Source organism: Dryobates pubescens, chromosome 3 (assembly GCF_014839835.1).
Source record: "Dryobates pubescens isolate bDryPub1 chromosome 3, bDryPub1.pri, whole genome shotgun sequence".
NCBI classification, from domain to species: Eukaryota; Metazoa; Chordata; class Aves; order Piciformes; family Picidae; genus Dryobates; species Dryobates pubescens.
Window position 1 is genome coordinate 7,832,018 of NC_071614.1, and position 21,235 is coordinate 7,853,252.

General features: G+C 40.4%; 1 protein-coding gene across 5 annotated transcripts in view; it reads right to left on the bottom strand.

Annotated features, from left to right (window-relative positions):
- ASXL3 (ASXL transcriptional regulator 3) overlaps positions 1 to 21,235 on the bottom strand; it is a 113,797-nt gene that overhangs the window by 33,388 nt on the left and 59,174 nt on the right. For 4 of the 5 annotated variants that reach the window (XM_054179638.1, XM_054179637.1, XM_054179640.1 and 1 more), the window contains 4 exons: positions 19,685 to 19,806; positions 6,925 to 7,042; positions 5,879 to 5,998; positions 1,144 to 1,307 (listed from right to left, as the gene is read on the bottom strand). In XM_054179638.1, the coding sequence (XP_054035613.1) occupies positions 1,144 to 1,307; positions 5,879 to 5,998; positions 6,925 to 7,042; positions 19,685 to 19,806 (524 nt within the window). Of the gene's footprint in view, positions 1 to 1,143; positions 1,308 to 5,878; positions 5,999 to 6,924; positions 7,043 to 14,559; positions 14,938 to 15,970; positions 16,585 to 19,684; positions 19,807 to 21,235 lie in introns of those variants that run through there. The other variant, XM_054179641.1, reaches the window with a different exon arrangement.

Consider the following 21,235-nt stretch of genomic DNA (forward strand, 5'->3'; position numbering starts at 1 on the left):
TCTGCTATGGCTCTGAGTTTAATTTGTTTTTCAGTTATTCCATTATCAACCTGTGTAACTTTAGTCCACAACATACAGTATCTAAACTGACAAGAGACTGAGTAAATTTACATCAATATCAATTTTCCCCTCTCTCGTTGCCTGACATTGCATTGCTTTCCCTTGTGTTACTGTGGCAGACACTAACTGCTAACAGGTTAAGACATGGCATTTAACATACTGCTTTAAGATGCAGGTTTTAACCAGCCATGTAAGTGACCTGTGTTCTCTAGTTACTGTACAAAAAGAGGGATAGTGACCATCTGCAAAAAATATAACGCCCTGTTTGGGGAATTCAGTGCATCTGAATGAAGTACACGAGGATTCCCCACTGAAACTGGTAATGCTGTTTAAATCTTGAAGTGAGTGAATGAAATTGGTTTGGGCTCTCTTTGCTATTTTAACTGCTAGACATGCTGGGAAGACTTTTTTCCTTTCCCTGGCTCTAAGCAGCTTGCAATCTGACCAACAAATGCAGGAAGGACCAAACACTGAAGGAAACAAGGTGAAATTGAATGTTTACTTCCACCCTGTTATTCCTCAAATTATCTCCTCAACAGGACTGTTTACCAGCCCATACACCTACAGCCATGAGCTCTGAACAAAACCTTCCTTATGAGACGTGTGGATGATTTGATCCAGTGCTGTGGAGCTGAGCAGATCCATACCTATGCATGTATGAAGTGTGAGGAGAAGAAACTAACAGAACTAATATTGACCTGGGCATTGCTGGCAGGGTACTCAGGAAGATCACAGGTGAAAAGAGATTCAGGGTGAATAAAGTTTTGGATATGAGAGGATTATCTTCAACACCACAGGCAGAAAAGCTAATTGGAACATGGGGCAAGTTCAGAAGATCTGTGTCTAGTTTCCATTCAGACAAATCAGGGAGCTGCACAGTTTTCATAAAGAAAGGAAGCAGGAGCTGGTTGACTCTTGGATAAATTTTACAGACATGCTGCATCTAACAGTTCTACCTAAGAAAGCAGAGCAACTTTCATCTTATTCTTCCCTGGAACAATTCCTAGTCAATCAAATCAGCCTATGCAAACACACTGTAAAGAAGTCTCATTAAAGAAAGAAATATTGCACGATGCTACTTACCTGCCTGTCTACTTCTGGAAGCAAAAGCAGGAGGTATTGTTGAAAATGCTGAGGTAAAGAAGCAAAGGTGTGTTTATTTATTAAAGCCCTCAGGTTAGTGTTCACTAGAATAGATCCTGGTGTTTCTATGTCAATATCCTCAGCTTTGGTCCATTTCAAATGTCCTGGAGTAAATAAACAGAAATAACTTTAAACATAAACAAAGGAAGAGAGTAAGGACAATTCTTCTTTTAAAGTTTTTAGCTTTTATTGTATAATACATTAAACTCCAGAGAAACTGTACTCTGAGAAGGGTAACACAGCCTTTTCTAGGTGTCTTAACAGCTTCTTTTATAGTCCCTGTATTTGTCTCTTGAGCTCTCACAGATCCATGTTCCAGTCAACATCACAGCTGACATATTCTTACTTCCAGCTCAAGAGACCAACTCAACTCAGCAGCAGCAGAAATTTTTCCTGTCATGTCATCAACATAATTATAAGCATCTATTTCCAAGCCAAAGGCTGCTTGATGAGGCTGATGTGAATCAATCATTCTGGAGAGCTTCTCTTTCACCGTGCTCCACACATCTGCAGCGCACTATGGCCACAGCACCTGCTAAAAACTACCTGTGTGAATGGGCAGTGATCACAGAGAGGAGAATATTTAATGTGTTAAATCAGTGTCTGAAAACAGGCATTGTTCAGAATTTTCCTAAGAACCTGTAATCCCAAATGGCCAATGTACAGAAGGCAGCAGCAGGAACTATCAGATGTTTGGAAAACAGGGTCTGTAGGGAAAAATACAAACCCAGGAAAGAGCAATACAAAGACACAGCAGAGGGGAGGGGAAATAAATGAATGGCTGATGCAGAGGGGTAAAGAACAATGTCTTCTTACTGTCCACAGTGAATAGCAAAGGTAACAAGCTTCAGCTCTTGCACAGTAAGAAATATTTGTGCACAGATACTGGCAAAAGAGAACTTTCAACCACCAAGGACAAGAAGACACTGGATTAGATCCATGGGGAGGCATGACAGTCTCCATCAACAGAAATCTTTAAGAACATGTAAGACAAATATCTGTCAGTGTAATTGATGCTGCCCTATGAGTGAAGAAACAAATCAGATGACCACTGGAGGTCCCATCTGGTCTCATTTTTGTTATTATTTCTCGGATAATATTTAAAAGATACATTTTAAAGCTCCTTACAGAGCAATTACTGCTACCTGCTTCAGGCTATGTACATACTGCTACAATCCCTTTGTTCCTCTCAGTCTTAACGTATTATGATACTTAATATGGAAATGGAAGAAGTGGGGAGTCCAGGTGGCTGCAAAAACTCAAAAGCTTCTAACAACTCCCAGGAAACTCCTCCAGGTTTCGCTCTGTTGTACTTTTAAATATTTCAAAGATGCTACAAAAGGAGCCTTAACTGAATCATACACAAACTCCAGCAGAATGTCTACAAAGGTAATTGAAAAGAATATTCCACTGCTATGAGCAATGATGGCATTTGGCATTCACATAGGACCTCTCAGCAAGGATTAGGACTGACGTGGTAAGCAGAAGAAATGCATTTTACAAATGGGGGGGATTTGGGGCATGCTGATTATTAGGAACTTCTCAAATGCTGCAAATTACTGAACAGTAACATTAATTAAAACAAAAAATAAATGTAATTATGCTTTACTTTTCCTGGAAGGCCTATAGCAGTCTCGCCTGGAAGGCTCTCACCCACAAAATGTAGAAATGAAGGAAAATCCAGTAGATGTGTAAATTCTATAAGCTCCCCTTCAGCCATAGCCTCCCACAAACATTCTTGCAATTTCCTTTCGCCTTTCAGCAGACAACACTAACTGAATGAGACAAGGATTACTCTGCACTCAGTACACGATAAGCCTTTCCAGCACATATTTCCTACGTACTGGATTTCAGTACAGCAAAGGTTCCCCTGCAAGCAAATGAATGCCCTGTTACAAAGGACAGTTGTATGGAAGCAGTGCTCATTTTCATGAATGCATCACAATAAACTGCCACCATCTGTTCCACCCACTAAATATGAATGCAAAAAGAAAACGGTCCCCGAGCGTAACACAAGTAGTATGATGTATCTGATTCTAATGCCTGCATGGATATTCTTTTCTTTAATCAATACAGAATACAGATCCACATCCTCTAAGAGACTGCAAATTGGAGTAACATTTTCCCCAGCCGATGCTTCATACCCTATGGAAAGTCAAACACATAGAGGAGATCCAAACTAAAGCGAGAGACATGACTGCAAAGCCAGTAACATCCCTTCAGTGGCAGATATCTTAATAGTGTGAAAAGCCCAAGACAGCATCAGAAAATCAAACCTAATTCTGTGTGCCTGGGTCACACATCTTGTGATTTATTTGACCTGCTACTGCTTATAGGCTGCTCAGGAGGTTTTTACCAACTGGAGGAAGAAGTAAGTGTACTGTTTCCAGGGTGATAGGCCAGGAGCTCACGGTGGGCACCCAGCATGGCCATACTTTAAAAAACCAAATTCTCCTCAGAAGAACAACAAATCCTCTCTCCTGCACCCTTCCTATCGCTAATTTAGGACCTTTACTGCAGGTTTGTAACCAGATTTAGGGAGGTATTTGGGAGCAGTATGGAAAGTAGTGATTCTGTGGAATGCAAGAGTATGCCACTACAGCACAGCTAATTGTAACACTGCAAGGAGTTTATGACAAAATGTATGCCCATGGTGTTTATATTGTTTTCCACAGAGAAAGCCATTTTGAATCCTTATATAGCTGCTACCAGAGTTTAGGGGTATCACTGCCCAGATCAGAAATAGAACCTGGAAGAGAAACTCAAGCTTGCAGACTTGGAAAAAGAGATTAGTCTCCAACATAGAGAATTAACTATGAAAAGGATGGGAGCACCGTGGTTCTACATCAAAGTATAAAACCCAAAATAGAAAAGGACAGAAATCACACAATTGGCAGAATCAGTTAGCTAAATGGGGAGAAAATCATCGTATGTGATGGAAGCTCACAAAGTCTACCAAACACAGCAGGTAGAGAATGCTGGGGAGATCAGCAGGGTTTCAGACAATCAAACAGTGTCTGGAACCAAATCATGCACTATGTAGGACAGCAGACCTGTTCTCAAAGATGCTCAATTAATTTTCTATTTGTATGTAAGAAATACTATGTCATAAGAGAAACATTTCAGCAGGTACAAGAACAGATATGCCTAAGCCTTATACAAAGTTCCCCCCTTTCCAAGTGTAGAGTCCCAAAAGGGACAGAGAATTTTTATTTGAAATCCCCCCAGAAAATCTAATGAATTCTTTCTACATTTGGTATCACCAGCAAATAACTGATGAAGTATCTGGGGATGAGGAGGAATGCATACATCAAATTATGTATCTCAGTCTTAACTGTAGAGAAAAGTCACAGGAAATCATCTAAAACTGAATGTATCTGCACAGCCAAAGCAGGAATGCTGAAGGAGTGGTTTTGGTTTTGAACAATGCCATTTGATCAACACACAGAACTGGCTCTCCACCTGAGACCGATGAATAATCTGCGGAAGGATCACACATGAAAGCAAAGTACACCTTCATGGGAGGCTGTGATACAGTAAGGCTTGCAGGAAACAGCTCACCATGAATTGGAAATAGCATATTTAACAATCAAGTTGTGGTAGTGAGGAAGTAAATCACCTTCAAGCTATGTTACAGAATCCTTACACATGAAAATAAGACTCGACTGGATCACTTCTAAAGACCAACAATCTTATCACCACAAAGACAGACGTTAAATCATTTTTAGGATGGTCCAGCTACTAGAAAGAGCTGGTTTGCTAACTTTCCAATATGGCCACATTGGAACATGTTCTTCTAAGTGATTCAGCAGTCTGCTGAACACAAAAAGTCCTTTGTGAAGATAAAGAAACAGTTATGTAATTATTCTACTTTATTTTAGCCGAGACAAGAGTCTTAGTGAACACTACATTTTCTGCTCCTTAGGGAGCATTTCCAATTATATTTCATGCAGAGCAGGAAAATCTGCCTATCACGGGGAGCTACTGAGAATTTACTCTTAGCATGTCTTCGGAGAAAATTCTTCATTAATTACAGATCATCATCCATGAATTGCGCTAAAAACCACAGAAAATAAGCCCAGAAACTGCATTTGCCACCTCAAGAGATGTAGCTTCAAAAAAAATAATTAAGGATCTAAACGAAGAAACAAATCAACTAAAGGAAGAGAATCAACCAAAACTGGGATGCCAAATCTCTATAGGACACGGAATAAGGCATGGGAAGAAAAGATGGTTAACTTCTACTAGGACAGGTATGTTAGCAAATACACTGTTATCTTTGGGAAGAGTTGCATTTGAGACTCCAAGCAAATGTGCCATTAGAATATATATTTGAATATGTGTTAGAATAATATTTGCTACACCACCACCCCCATTCCACCACCCACCCCACCCCAAATCCTAATGCAGCAATCAGAAGCTAATTGCTAAATGACCTCTGCTGCAGTTGCTTAGGTCTGCCACACTTAAAGAAGTGGCATTCTGGGGGAGAAAAAAAATTGCCTATGGACCTTCCACAGGTAGCCAGAAGAGAGATGCCTCCTTGAGAAAGGGACAGCTGCTGAGTATGGAAAGGGGACATGTAAATCAGAAACCCAAAACTTTTAAAGAGAACACAAAGTTGAGAAGAATACCAGCATTACAATGACAAGACATTTATTTTACTCCTACTCACCTAAACCAGATTTTTTTAACCTCTTTAAGTGCTGGCTTGTTTGTTTTCCAGTTGGAGACTTTTGCCCATGTTTCATCTCTTTATCAGAACCATCTGCTTCACCATTTTTAGATTCGGATCCTTAGGAAGAAATACAAACCCCCACACATGACACTGATGCACTTGTACCAACAATCCCCCCCAGCACTCCCTACACTGTAAACAAAACAAAAATAGGCTTTAAAAAAAAAAACCCACCCTGACATCTACTTGCTGGAAGGCAATACACCTTTCTGGTCATAACACAATTCCTCATCATTGAAGGAAATGGAAGTAAAAGCTCAATAAATCAATTAAGTGCTGAAAGCTAAAGTTTACTGAACACTGCAGTCAATAAAAATGTTCACTGATCTAATAAAAATAACGTTTTCCTATAATGCCCAGGAGAGATCTTTAAAAATATTTTAGCCCCAAGTTATAGGGCAGTAAAGCAATCTAAAAAAGATCATTTCTTTGTGAGGAGACATTTATAGAAGAGATATGCCTGGAAATACAATTGTCAATTTGTGTTAAACATGGACACAGAAATCTCTTAAAACGAAGCAACTTAACCACCAGAACTAAAGGTCAAGGTTATGCTGCAGTGATAAGCGTGGTACCAGAAGAAGAAAAGCTAACAAAAGGATCTGAGTATTGCAAAGCAGAACTGAGACACAAATTCACATTCACAGAGAAGCTTCCCTTTCCCTCCCTCCCCTTTTTATGGCACTGAATACCAGCATGTGGTCCTCCATTAGAGTTCCAGAGCCAAACAAAATGTTACTTTGCATTCCTTTAACGCTGCTGCTACCACCAATTGTCATTTTACTGTGCGCCTTCACTTCTTTATTACAGAAAAAATCTCCATCCTCGAGATGCCAGATTTGATAAGGAAATAAAGACATTAAACAAAGCCATCAAGTGGCAATATTATTTCAGCAGCTCCAAATCCTGTGTGCTACACAGCTGATTCAGAGGAAGGCTCTGTGACTAGAGCTGAGCTTGCAAACGGTCCTTTAGCTATTTACCTGAAGGTGAATCCGACTGCTCATCAGACACCTTTAATGGTGTCAAAACAACACGAGGAACAGTCTTGTTTACCATCATTGAGACTCCATTTCTTCTTTTCTGCTGCTGTCTTAAAGCCTACAAAAAGGATAACAAAACACAAAAATGTAACAAAAAAATAACGCTTATAAAGTGAATTACACGAGACATTTCTCTGCCATTAAACTGAACCTCTTAAAATAAGCATCATTTACATAGCTACTGACTTGCCAGACTTCACACTCGTCCCCTTTCTGTCATTTCCCTTTAAAACATAAAATCAGGCTTTTGGTTATAAAGAGAAAGAAGATGCACCTTAGATCATTTTCCAGTACAGTTTTGACAACAAAGAAGCGCGGAACTGTTTGCTCTACCTTAACAGCACAACATGATAACCCATGCAATGTGAAACTAAGGCTTCCAAGGCAAAAAAAGGCAGAATAAATGTTTCAAAGCCAGAGTAAAAATATATATGTCTGCACATCTCTCGCAGGTGCATCCTCGCCAGTGTACTGCTCAGTCAATCAAGTTAACACAGAGTGTCATCAGTATGTACAGCATGTAAGGACTACAGTATTGATGCACTCACTCAGCCGTGAGTAGTGCTGCACAAAATCACTGAACATGGCAGGAATCATTTATTTTTGTGAAGGGAATCAGTCCTAATCTTGGAAACCTTGCAGCACTTGGCTTCTGTCTGCTTGACTTTGGGCATTAACCTTCAGAACACGAACATGATGGTGTTCTGGCAAATCTGGGGGAAAATGATACAAGAATAAATCTCTACAAATGGGAGTGCTTTGTGTTTCATAAATGGGTCGAATGCAGGGTTGATAATGCAATACAAAATATTTAAAGATTAGAAAGAGCAAATACCTGTCAGGCTGGTTTATATGGAAAATGATATCTGATTCAAAGGATCTCAAAACACACAAATAGGAACACTTGCCAATTAATACCTTTGCAAGCATTAAAATTCTGGAATTAATCAGAATGGGCTGGGCTTAGCACAGAGCTCTCCTCTCCTCCTGTCTCTTTTTCTCCAGTCTTGCTGTGCACTCTCTTTTCACTCTCCTGTGATTTGTGTTATGATCTTTGGGGGGGAGAGGGGTGGATTTATTAAAGTAATACTATATCAACAAGGAACATATTTGATATGAATTATCCCTGGAGGTTTATGAGTATGAATGACTGATGCTTTATAAGGTTTAAGTCTGTAACTTCAATTAATCTGTAATATCTTTCCAAAATGTTCACACAGCTAAATAAATAAAAATCTCTGGAAAAGAAAATAAAAGAGAAATTGATATCACTCTGTTCCTCTAAATAACACACTACACAACATAAAATACACCAAGTCACACAAAAGCTGTTTCATTGATTCACCCTTTTTATAGTACACTTCTTAAAAGACACATAAGCATTGTGCAATAAAAAGCAAATTAGAACACTTGCAATCAAACAAAGAGAGCAAGCTTGTCAGAGCTGCACTGAACCAAAGAAGCAAGCAGAAAGCCGTGAAGAACAGCCTATGCTTCACACATATTTTTTTTTCCAGACAGAAAACTCATACTGGTATTAGGCAACCACAGCCAGGCTTGTGGACAGAAAATTCCAAAATCATAACAGTTCTCCATTTTCCCCCCCCACATCCCAAACAGGACCCTCGGTGCACAGCCCTGCTAAGCGCAATGTGTCAAACCAGGTGACCCTTATTTAACAGCAATACCACTGAGACAGTAACAAATAGTCCACTAAAATTCAACCTAAAAAAACCAGCCAACTTCTGCACTAACAGCACATCAATATAGCCACAACCCAAATCTTGTATTGCTGTGCCCCACAGCACAAAGAAATATCCATCCTCAGCATCATTCTCCTTAGACAAAGGAGTAAGAACCCAAACAATGCCCCATGTTTTCCAGCTTTCTCCTGACCTCTCAAGACAATTTCCACTTCTAGCAGGGACCACAGCCTTGTTGCCAGCATCCATAAGGAAATACCATTTTCATGGCTTACACAGCCACTGTGACAAAGGTAGATTTCTCTGTAAAGCCTCACAGTTGATTTTCAAAGGTTTAGACTGAATTCCTACAAATGAGACCAAGTGAGCAGCAGTGTCTCCTCCATCAGTGCCAGTAGCCAGCATTCACACAGCTTAGGTGACACACGTGCTGCTGGAGCCAAGGCAGCCGGACCAGGTCTTTGTCAGGAGCACCACTTACCTTTTTTTGTGCTACAGACAGGCAACTGTGGACCTTAAGCATAGATTTATGCAACTGATCTTGCTCTTCCAAGAAGCACAGGCAACCCCATGCTCACGGAGGGCTAAAGCCAGACAGTAAAGCTCATCCCAACACTCCACAGACACTCAGAGCCATGAGAGCAGGGAGCTCTCATGCAAGGAGCAGGCAAATGTTGAAACCAGACTATTTACTTGCAGGCACAAGTGATTTCTCAGGTACAAGCTAAGCATCTCAGCATGTGAGGATCAAGCATAAACCTTAAAGACACCACTTTCCTTGCCACACATTTGCTTTTCAGGGTCTCTATTCTCCTAACATTATTTTTTTTCCCTCCCATATCCTCCAGTTTTGCAATGCAAGGCACTGATCACCATGCAGGGCCCGCGGTTAAGGTTGGAAACCAGTCTGTATGGGGTAACTCAAGCTGACCTTAAAGCTACACACATGTGGACACACCTCAAAGACAAGTTGTAGGACTGGGAAAAAAATTAAAAGCATGTGGACATCAAAATCTAAGTCAAAGTTCAAACACAAAGTGACAATGAATTATGCTGTGTCTGGAGAATACAGAATCGAGTCCCCTGTGGCCCTCTAGGTTTTCATTTGTCAAAGGAAAAACATGAGGCAGGGGAAGAGGGTACAAAAGCATCAAGTAAATAATCTAACATTTGTTTTGCAGGATAAAGAGATGGCTGAGATTTTACTCTGTCATCCTGTTTAGTGGGACATATTATTCCCAATTAATCACAACAATTTTGTTTTATATTGTCCTTTGAATTAAAAGCTGCAGGGTCTGAAATTTTGCAAGACAACACTAGAAGCAAGCCAGCAGAGGTTACTTGTCAAGCCAAACACCAGAAGGAGTTAAGTGTAAACCAAGGACACTCGGTGCAGTCTCTGCTGAGGACAAATAAATAACTTCTCTACACTTAGCCTGAGGGATATTAATTTTAGGATACAAGACTGGGGTAGGATAAGACAAGAATCTGGTATCCCAAGATTAATTTTACTTAGCTGGGAAGTCAATGGGATTACTCAAAGTGAAACATACTCTAAACACTTTACTATATTGAGCTTTTAGCGCACCAAGCTAATTCAGTGCTTTCCTAGTCACCACGATCAAATAAATCTCTCATTTTGGCTCTTCTGGTCAAGGGAATAAACACAAAGCAGATGAGTCAAATCTGTAACTAGCACTGAAGAACATGAGAAATTGTATAGCTTATTCCAAATAAAAAGGGTTCCAAATCTCATTGTAGATACAGAAACAGTAAGTAACACAAACTGCATTAGCATCTTTTACTGACACAGCCTTAAGCACCTCATCCATATTCAGAGACACACAACCTCCTAGCTGGACTTCCTATGGATGATTCTATCAGATGAAAAGGTGTCATTTTAACCATGGCAAGGAAGAGAGAAACACATCTAGCACACATGGTAGCTTACATAGAGTGTATTTGTCTTTAATGAGACTGTGTTTACATTTCAAATGTATTCAATCACTTTGTGCTAAACGCTTGAATTAAGAAAGCTGCAAGCTGTGAACTCCTCGACCTGATCACTGCTGAAGTATCCTGTAAAACATCACCGCTGTCCTGTCTGTGCAGCACAGAAATAAAGGAGGCAAGAAAATGGAAGTTCACGTGGTCTCCAAGTTAAACCATTAAAAGCTCTCCTAAAACCACCACCAAATGACAGCACTTAGATCCAGCCTTTCACGAGCAGATTTGCAAAGTACATCTGTGAATCTCTCACACATAATGAGTATGGAGAATTCCCAATATTCTCATTCATAAAAACGAACCTGTGGCCATCTGTTGAATAACACTGCTGCGGTCGTTATGCAGGGCCTGGCATTATTCATTTGTTTAATGAAATTATTTTTAGTGCCAGCTTTAATAACCCACCAGTCCGTTTTCTTCTGAAGAAACCAAAGCAGCATAAAAAGATGAGTATTAGGAAAACACAAGTGCTGAAGATAAATGGCATGGGGGAAACACTTTGTGATTGATAGTGATTTTCTAATTCCAAACAGCTTTTTGTGTAGAGGTGACAAGGGCAAGTCCCCTTCTTTTTTTTTTTTCAGGGAGTTTATGACTCTGCTGGAGTACAGCATTGTGGTGAGGTTCCATGAATGCCATGATCTGTTCTCAAGAAGAATCATTTCACATTTAGTTGATCTTAACACAGTAAAGACTTCTCCACTGGTGACTGCATGGTTGAGTCTCTTCAGTAAAGACTAAGTCAGTCATACGTGAAGTGGGAATGAAAGGAAGCAATATCAATTAAAAGGACAGAGGGGTAACAATGCAAATTAAAAGGACAGAGGGGTAACACAGCAAATTAAAAGGACAGAGGGGTAACACGGCAAATTAAAAGGACACAGGGGTAACACGGCAAATTAAAAGGACAGAGGGGTAACAAGGCAAATTAAAAGGACAGAGGAGTAACAATACAAATTAAAAGGGGTAAATACAAATTAAGGGGTAATACAAATTAAGAGGGGTAAAATACATCCTCAAAAGTGCACCAGAAGCAGAAAGTCAAGCTCCGTGGTCTGATTTTACTCCTGCTCAGGGTATTTTCTTAGGGTTTTTTCATTCTCACATCTTTTCAACGCAGAATGCAAAAAAACCAAAGCATACAGATAAACCAATAATCCAGAAAACAACTTTCATTTGAGCTTGAATGCATGACATGCTGAGAATGTTAAAAACTAAGTGATTAACAACAAAGATATGTAACACTTGGCTGCATTAAGCAACATCATCCCAGATTTCTATTTGTTCTATAAATGTCAAGTCTGGAAACTCATATCATGAAACATAACCTTTGAAATTTCACACATTATGGATCAGAAATGTAAAGCTATGGAATTCTTCCACTCTGCCATGTGAAAAACACAAGCTATGATACGCTGAGAGGAGTCTATTGCACAAAGTAAATACCAACTCTACATCATGGTCACAGATCCCAAACTGGCCAGGATGAAACACATTTATAGCTTGTCGCTGGCTCACTTAACACCACCATAAAATGCAGTCTTTGTCCTCTCTCTCATCCTCATTTTGTTAGGAAAATTAAAATTGCCTTTTATCCTCATGTCTCCATTAAACTAGAATTTCTCAGTGGCAACCTGCTCCATGGATACACAGAGCTGTTAAAATTAAACAGTAAGCACCACAAATCATGAAGTGTAAACACATAATGGTTTCCAGGCTGCCACTACTTCTTGTGTTCAACATACATTAAAAGTATTTGGTTATAAGCATGCAAACATAAGATTAACACAATAATATGGATGTCTTATGGAAACAGCTGCAAAACACAAACTGCCATTTCCAGATTCATTTACTTCTAACCAGATCTGCACCCCAAATGTAAAAGCGTTGGTGCCAAGTGTACACAACCATCATTTGGAGATGAAGTGTGGTGGTAGAACACCAGGCTGGAGGTCTGGAGACAAACTCTGCTAGTAACTTCTCCAATATATTCTTGCCTATTCTTGTCCCATGCCATCCTCCCATTCTGTGACATTTACATCTATATTTGGAACAAAAGTAATTTCTTGCTGCGTGTTTGTTCTTTAGGTCCCAGCAGTGGTCAGGCTCTTTCTGCACAACTCCAGTCTATATTAACAGCTCAACATTTATCTGTATATTAACCAACACTGAACTCAAGTTCTTGGATGCTCGTGGTGCAAAGCCAGAGAGATGTGTTTATCTGTGTGCATGCCTGTACACCTGGAAGCCAGCACTCTCCTCTACAGGATCACAACAACTCATTCACAGTTACAGTTGCTGCAGACCATACCAGACTGCAAAGTGAAGATTTTCATTGCTTTCCCAACCACAGAAACAAGAGAAGGACAAAACCCTGTGGGATGTGTTCAAAGTCTGCTCTGACTTGCATGTGAATGGGAACGATGATGGCAGATGCATCAACTCAGTGACACTTTTTTTTTTGCAAAGAGTGTTCTGGTTCCTTTCCAAACTGTTGATGTAGAATTAAATTACTGTTATCTATCAGCTGAGAAGTGCTTCATGGGGAAATCTGTTTCTTGACACAACAAGGCATGTATAGGTAAGGAAACAGTAGAAAGCAGTTTCAAAGCGAACTAAAATCTGAAACCAGTAATCAACATTTTCTGTTAGGTCAAATTTTCAGAGGTGCTCTGTGCGGGGTCCAAAGCACACAGGAGGGACTTCAGGGCTAGGCTGCCATTCTCCAGATAAAAAAAATAATCTGGTCCTGTTGGCCCCCTCAGAGAAACAGGTGCACCAATTTGCATTGCACCTCTGTCAGCAGTTACACTGCAATGCCTTTCTTCCCGGCATCCTCGTTCAGCCTGGGTTCTGCCACATGCCAACACACCCTGAACCTTCTGAGGACATACCCGACAGCTCCTGGAACAGCATCTGTAGATAACTGCTTGTCAGCATTTTGTAGGAGGCTTCCCAGAGCTCTGAAGGGTTGTGAACTGTTTCAACTCCTATCTTTCCCTGAAAAGGTCAACCATTTCTAGGAAGCATTTCAAAATCATGGCACGATTCATTTTCATCTGGGTGAGATTCCATATTGCAAACTATTCACATCAAAAAATGTTCTTTCCAGAAGGCCCAGAGGAAGATTACTTAGACACCCACTGCTGCTATATGGAAAAATCCTGTAACATCACTGAAAAAGATGTGACTGGGACTCTCATCCCCTGTGCTGATACACATCATTAATACAGCAGTGATGACCAAGCCATCTTACATAGTTCCCCTGGTTACTTAAAGAAGACTATTAGCAGACACCTGCAATGCTTAGAACTATCCCACTATCATCAGCTTGGCTGTCTGAGACTTGGGACAAGCAACTGCATCTACAGGACAGGAAGAAGATTCCAATACGTGGCAGTGGTAGATTTAACCAAAGGTAATGATCATGACAGGATATGTTTTAAGCAAGGGACACTATCCTACAGTGAGGTAGAGAGGCAGCTACACTTCAGAATGGAACTGTTCTAAAGTTGCTTTAAAATTCTTCTGAGTTATTTCTCTGAGTAAGAAATTCTGGAAAATACATTTATTGAAACAAAACATGCAGGAGAACTGCAAAAAAAAGCATGCTATGCAAACAACCCAGAGGAAAACCAAACAAGCAGAATGCCCCAGCAACTAGGAGGCAGTTATTAAAAAGCAGTGCAAAAAAGAACACAGGGATTGGGTGGATTCCTGTCCCACTCTTTCCATCACAAGTAAGGGCTGAGGACCACAGGGATGAGAAGAAAGTCCCATAAACATTGTTTTGTGTCTTACCAAAGCACTGTGTTGAGCAGCTGGTACATGCTGCCCATGCATAGGCACCTTTAGAGGGACATACCGTGCAGCCTGCCTTCGGGCAATGCATGTACTCCCTGCAGAGCTCCTGCTGGAACTCTTGCTCTTCCAGCTTCTTTTCCCCATTACGCAGTCTCCCTGCCATAGTTTCTCTGTCCTCTTCCCTAGACTTGTCTTGGCAATCAGAAAATCAGTTTAGTTTATCATCTTCAAACTTCCATTTTCCTGAATGCATTTTGTAAATTCCACTGTCCCTTCCCATGTCTCTCTAGAAGTCAAAAAGCAACATGTTTTCCTTGTTTTCCACTTGTTGACAGGAAAATTTGTCAAGAATCATCTCTCATGTTGCCAGACATCTGATCAAATGCTTCAGCTAGCGAGCCAGAATTCTCCAGCTGTGGCCTTGGTAAATTCGTAGCACCTGAAATGAAACATAGGAAAGTGGTTAACAGAGACACTGAGAAATTCCAGCAAACTCTCACTATATCGAGGTGTCCAGTGCAAAAAATACCTCTCAGTTCTCAGTGGATTTTCAGAGCCCTTCAGGAAGACACCCTCTGCTCAAATTCTAAGTGATAAGGACACAGCCATAATGATCTCCTCTGTCGCCTCTGTTTCTTTGGGGGCAAGGAAGGGAAGGAGGGCAGGCAAAATATATCAGGCTCTTATCAGAACATGTAGGTAGTTGCTCAGTGAGTCAAAGGATAGACACCACAGACAGATTCATACTGGATTACTTTCTACAGAAGCAAAATGCTTCAAGAAAACCTGCATCTGGCTGTAGCTGAGGAAAGAAGTCCTAACACAATGAGTGTGGAAGGAGCAAGACTGGTGAGTTTGCTCTTGTTCTTCTCTCAAAGCAAGGTAAGCAGCGTGACTGAGCTGAAGAGAGGAAAGCAAATCCACACCAGCATCAAGGGAGATCAGGATTCTACCTTCAGTGCCTACCTAGGCACTTGGACACCTGTGTCCATGAAAAAAAAAATTAAAACCAAACAAACACCATAACAAAACCCCAAAGAAACCTTGATTAACTTGTCCTGTGAATTTGGGTAAAACAGGGCTAAATTACACTGTTCGCCATTCTGCTTGGAAATTTTGTTGCTTGTAGGTTGGTTTCCAATAATAATGATTACAGTTTTGCTAGAAAAGTCAGCCTGACATGTTATTTGGAGCTGTACAGGTCTAACATCCTGTAAGTCAGAAGCAATACATGAGCCAAACCATGACCTCCCCATAGCTCTGTTACTGCTTGGGGCCTGACAGCATCCACCAGGAAAAGAGGGAAGTGGAGTTGCCACTTCTGCTACAAGATGGGTGCCTTCCTCCTCCATAAAAAACTGCATCTACCCACTTCATGAATAAAGTAGTGGCACATATATGAACCCAGCCACCAAGCATGCAGACAAAGCCCAAAGTTAAGAAAAACAAAATAAACCATGTCAGTAACATACCTTGTGTAGATTCCCTTATTTCCTGAGCTTCTCTCCTCCCAAACCCACTTGGCTGCTGTCTCTGGAGTTTCTGTCTCTACAAAGAGATCTGGATGCCCAGCACAGTCTCAGACATGTCCTGGTCTGTATTCAGATCCTGAGTCTGAATGGAGTATCCTTCTCTTCTCCCAAGAGAAAACTTATGGGTACCCTTCTTGGTGCTGATTCCAAAGTGCCAAAGTGAGGCAGGATTTTCTTCCACATCTGGGAGGTCTACTATCATCCCAGATATCGTTATAGTGCATCTTCAAGTTCTTTATCCTCTCTTGGTACTGCCCCAGGAAACAACTGGCACACTGAGGGACAAGGTGCTCTCATAGTTGGCTATCAGAGTCCAATAGACACTAATACCACCTCAGTGTCCTGGGTATTCACACATGCTCAGTGTTACCTACGTGAGGCCAGTCTGCAGGTATGATTTGCTTCTTCTGAGAAACGTTCCAAGAACATCTTGATAGATACAGACAAATCTGTACACAGCGAAGGCTTGCAGAAAAGTATCACCTCAAGGCAATGCAACAGAAACTGGACCAGAGGGCAGCATGGTAGATACTATGCCATGACTTGATGTCCGTACTTGAGTTAGCCTTGTCCAGAACAAGAATAATTCACACAGTAGTGTGACCATGTACCACTGCTAGCAGATGCAGATGTAGTTCAGCACTTTCCCAGGAAGAGGTCCTTACATGGGTCTGCATGCCAAAACTCTTGAGTGTGAAAATGAGGTAAATCAGTATGGAACTGATCAGAACTGATAGGAAAGCAGCGTGTGACAGCATGCCATAAACCTTCTTTTCAAAGGCACTAGATCAGCAACAGCTGGGCACATGTATCCCAGCACTTCCAACAGCAAAAAGGAAACAGAAATCTGTGAAATCTGCCCTTAGAGAGCCAAACAGAAGAGGCAGCTCTACACCATAGACACTTTTGTCTAAAGCCTGATGAATGGAGCTATTTGGTTGGACATTACACTCGGATACTACACAAGAGCAAAACCGAAACTCCCTCAAAAACGACAAAGAAGCATGAAACACACTCAGTGGTAAGACACTCAGGACCTTGCTCCCAGCAAGGGCACTCTGGAAAGTGGTGAAGCTAGAAGGTTTCCAGACTAAAATGACAGCTCAGCCTTTGAAAGGTGAAGAGATAAGGTTTGACCCGAGACACAGAGCTTGTGGGAGTAATCCACTGCAATTGCAAACTTCCTTAGCCTCTGCAAAACACCCCAGATTCACTGATGCCTGAGAGAAATCAAGACCAAGAGCCAGGGCTCAGAAAATGTCCATTCCTCCAAGCCCCTACCATAGCTCAAGAAATGCAGTCTTGTGACTAATTTGATTCATGAGAACCTCTTAAAATGCAGGAATGTGAGATTGCTCTTTGCAATCTAAACCCAGAATATACCTCCAGAATTCACTGAAAACCAAATCATATGTAAATCCAGCATATAGTACTTTAAAGAGAATCACATGTGACTAGAGTGGTTAATAATTATATACACAGTGGAGAACAAAATTCTTCCAGCTCAGACCTTCAAGCAGTACTGCACATTATCAACTTGCTTCTCATTTTAATGGATTAGCAAACAAATTAGCACAAGATCAGGTTGATGTGGAGAACTCACTGCTTTTAATAACATTGAGTAGGAAACTGTTTGGAAGTATCTTGTAGGCTTTCATTTTGGGAAGGCTGTATAGTAACAGAAAAAAACAACAGCTAGGGAAGATCCCATTACAATATATAGAGAGAGTGTATATATATGTTTATATAGTGTAAGCACTTGCTGAGAGCATAATGATGGCTCATCTCTGTTGGCTCAGTTACTTCAGCGTGGAACCAGTAAGTTAGTATCAGTTGGAGGAGTGTTGCATACAGCTGTCTAAAGCTTTTTGTGTATTCAAAGGTACTACAGGTTCTTTGTGCACAATTGAGGCATTAAGTGTTCATAAAAGCAAATAGAAGTGATCATAAAAGCAACAGAAAGATTGGAGAGTAAAAGCATGAATTTCCACAGCAATTTTATAAAGAAAATCACTGTTGATTCCCCTCTGCTAAAATACCAAATTTCATCAAATCTGCAGTGTGCAGAAGGCAGCAGCCAACACCTGAAACTTTATAGGAGACAAAGCAAAATCCTCTGCTCTTCCACAATACAAATGTCTGTTTGTCTAATACCGTACACAGAGCAAACCCTTTACTAATAGCTGTAATAATACTCTCATATGCTGAAGTACAGGATCTAATTACCATCAATTTAATTAAACCCAATTTCTTTTTATTGATTACTTAACTTTCTGATGTTGCTCTAACCCTACTGCCTTAGGGAATGGTTTTAGAAGATTTCCATCAATGTTATGACCTTTTATATTAATTAAGCTATTCTGATTAGTGTGCCCTTTAAAAAATTATTCTCAGTGCTATTCATTTGCTAAGTGACAAATGGTAGAGTTTAAACAGTAACAGAAGTTCAAACATTCGTGACTTTGCTCTTTTTTTGTCCTCCTCCTTTCCCTTTGCCCGTTGCTTCCACCCATAAGAATGTTTGAGTGTTCACAAGAGATTTGTATGGAAGTTTCACAGTGTCTTTTTCACAGCTGTCCACACAGTGAGCTCAACATTCCTGACCAAACAGAAGTGTGATCCTGACCATTGTCCTAACCATTGTTTCCAGTCCTCAAAGCTTCTAAGTACAAGGTAACTTCATGTGAATGATAAAGGCCTATTAATTTTAATGGATTTAAAATCAAACCACATGAAAAACTAAGCACAAATGCTTCAGTGTTTTGAAGAGATGTGGATAGGCTTTGCTTAACTTCAGCTCAAATGAACAGCTTGGCAATAAACTACCCCATGAAATCCTAGACCTCCATTAACCAGAACTAAGAGGACAGTATTGAGAAAAAAAAAAACAAACCAACATAATCTCATCATGTTAGCACTTCAGAAAAGTTGTGTTTCATTGTTTGTGGTCTGTACAAGACTAAAACAATTCCTACAAACCCAACACTGAGAAGAGAGAATGATCATTTTTCCAAAATTATGATGATAATTGTTTAGCTTTGCTTTTCTTTTGCCTGGCTGTAAACTGAACTAATTTGGCACTGCTGGAAAATAATTTTCACACTGTTGTGCTTCCAGTTAATATCTGACTTTCCATAACCAGCTCCTTTTGCCAAGCTTTACTACTTATCATGCAGCCTAAGTCATCCAAATCATAAATAATTCAAAGACCAAAAACTACCTCGCTTTTATGCACTGTAGTGTCAAATACAGGATGAATGAAAAAATACTTAACAGACCATAAAGGAAAAGTGAACAGTAAGTAGACCCAAATTCTTATCTAGCTGCAGAACTTCTTTCAAAACCTTTTTTTATTTGTTTTTAAGCCTCACATAAAATTTCCAACACAAATGCTTACAGGGGGAAAGCAGGGATGTGATAATAGAAACAATTCTGCTTACTTGAAAAGCACTTTAAAAACCATCAAACAATAAATAGCAGGACTGCACCATCAGTAAAAGAAATACCAGGAAGCAAACCACCCAGCATTACGCCACTAAACAAAGCACTAAAAATCCTCAGAAACACCTCAAAAATCTGCTGAGATCTCATTTCTGTGAGGCTGATACACATGCTGAAGGGAAGCCAATTGATTAGCAGTCAATATGAGCTTACCTGCTTAAGTGCTTTCTTTGTGTGCTGCTGGAAGGAAGAGACTAGCTTGCTTTGCACCGGTGCGTTAGTAAGGCTTGAATCGCGGTTGGAAGACATTTCTTCAGATGTCTGCTTTGGGCAAACTTTGGAAAAGAGAAATAAATCATCAGAATATTGTTATGGAGGTTATCTTCCCTATGTCTTGCAAAGTACTGAGGACAAGGGGTTAAGAAGGAAGAAAAACAAAAAGGCAAGTGCCTGGAAAACAGCTCAAAGAAATCCTAAGAAAGTCAAGTAATCTTGAGGTCCAGGTGAGATGAAAATCTGGCCATATTCTAAATGAATCCACTGCTTCACAAATAGCTCATCACACCTTCTCTATCCAGTTCTGGAAGCCTTGCATATTTTGTCTTTCAGGAACTAAAAGGAAACTTAAATCACACAGAATCACAGAATGTTAGGGGTTGGAAGAGACCATGACAGATCATCCAGTCCAACCCCCCTGCCAGAGCAGGATGACCTAGGGCAGGTCACACAGCAAAGTGTCCAGGTGTGTTTTGAAAGTCTCCAGAGGAGACTCCACAACCTTTGTGGGCTACCTGTTCTACTGCTCTGTCACCCTCACACTGAAGAGGTTTTTCTTTATGTTCATGTGGAACCTCCTCTGATCCAGCTCGCATCTGTTGCCCCTTGTCCTATCATTGGACATCACTGAGCAGAGCCTGGCTCCATCCTCTCAATGCTCACCCTTCACATCTTTATAAACATGAATGAGGTCACCCTTCAGGCTCCTCTTCTCCAAGCTAAAGGGATTCAGCTCCCTCATCCTTTCCTCATAACAGAGATGTTCCACTCCCTTAATAAGATAATTGAACTGTGGTTTTCACACAGAGGCTAGACAAAAATTATCTTCCTCGTCAAGACATTTTTAATGGATTATTATGTGTCTAAATGTGTATTTATACAAGAGGCACTGCTGACCCTGTGTTCCAGAAATATTAATAAATATGTAACTTCATGGCAGATTGTAATGGCTTTTTAGGAGCCAGCCTCATCTACTTTGTAAGCACTTCTTGGTAAAGCTAAGAATACACATTTTCCTGTTTAATGAGTAGACTGGAATAGCCTGCAAAAAGGAACTGGGGTTTCAGGCAACACACACTGCTATTTGTCAACCTTCTAAATATTACATGTTTTAATGAACAAATACTACAGTACTTGCATTGAACAGCATCTTGAACACATGCTCTGTGAGACACAGAATAAAAATTAAAAGCTTGGAAATAAAAGGAAATATAATAAAATTGTTTAAAAACCCTCAGCTTTATTAAACAGATATGAAAGCTGTGAAAACAGCTGGAGGACCCAATTAGTCTTGGTAGTTGGCAAGCTTGACTAAAAGGGCCATAAAAACCTTTCCACTCTTAATGCCTTGCATTACTAAGTGTCCTAAGTCAGCCCAGCTAAAACAGCATTAGCATGGATCCAGAAATTAGGCAGCTTTTCTTCCCCATTCTCCTTTGCTAATTCAGTTCAAGCCTGTCTTCCAGCGCTGCTCAGAGCTGATTTGTG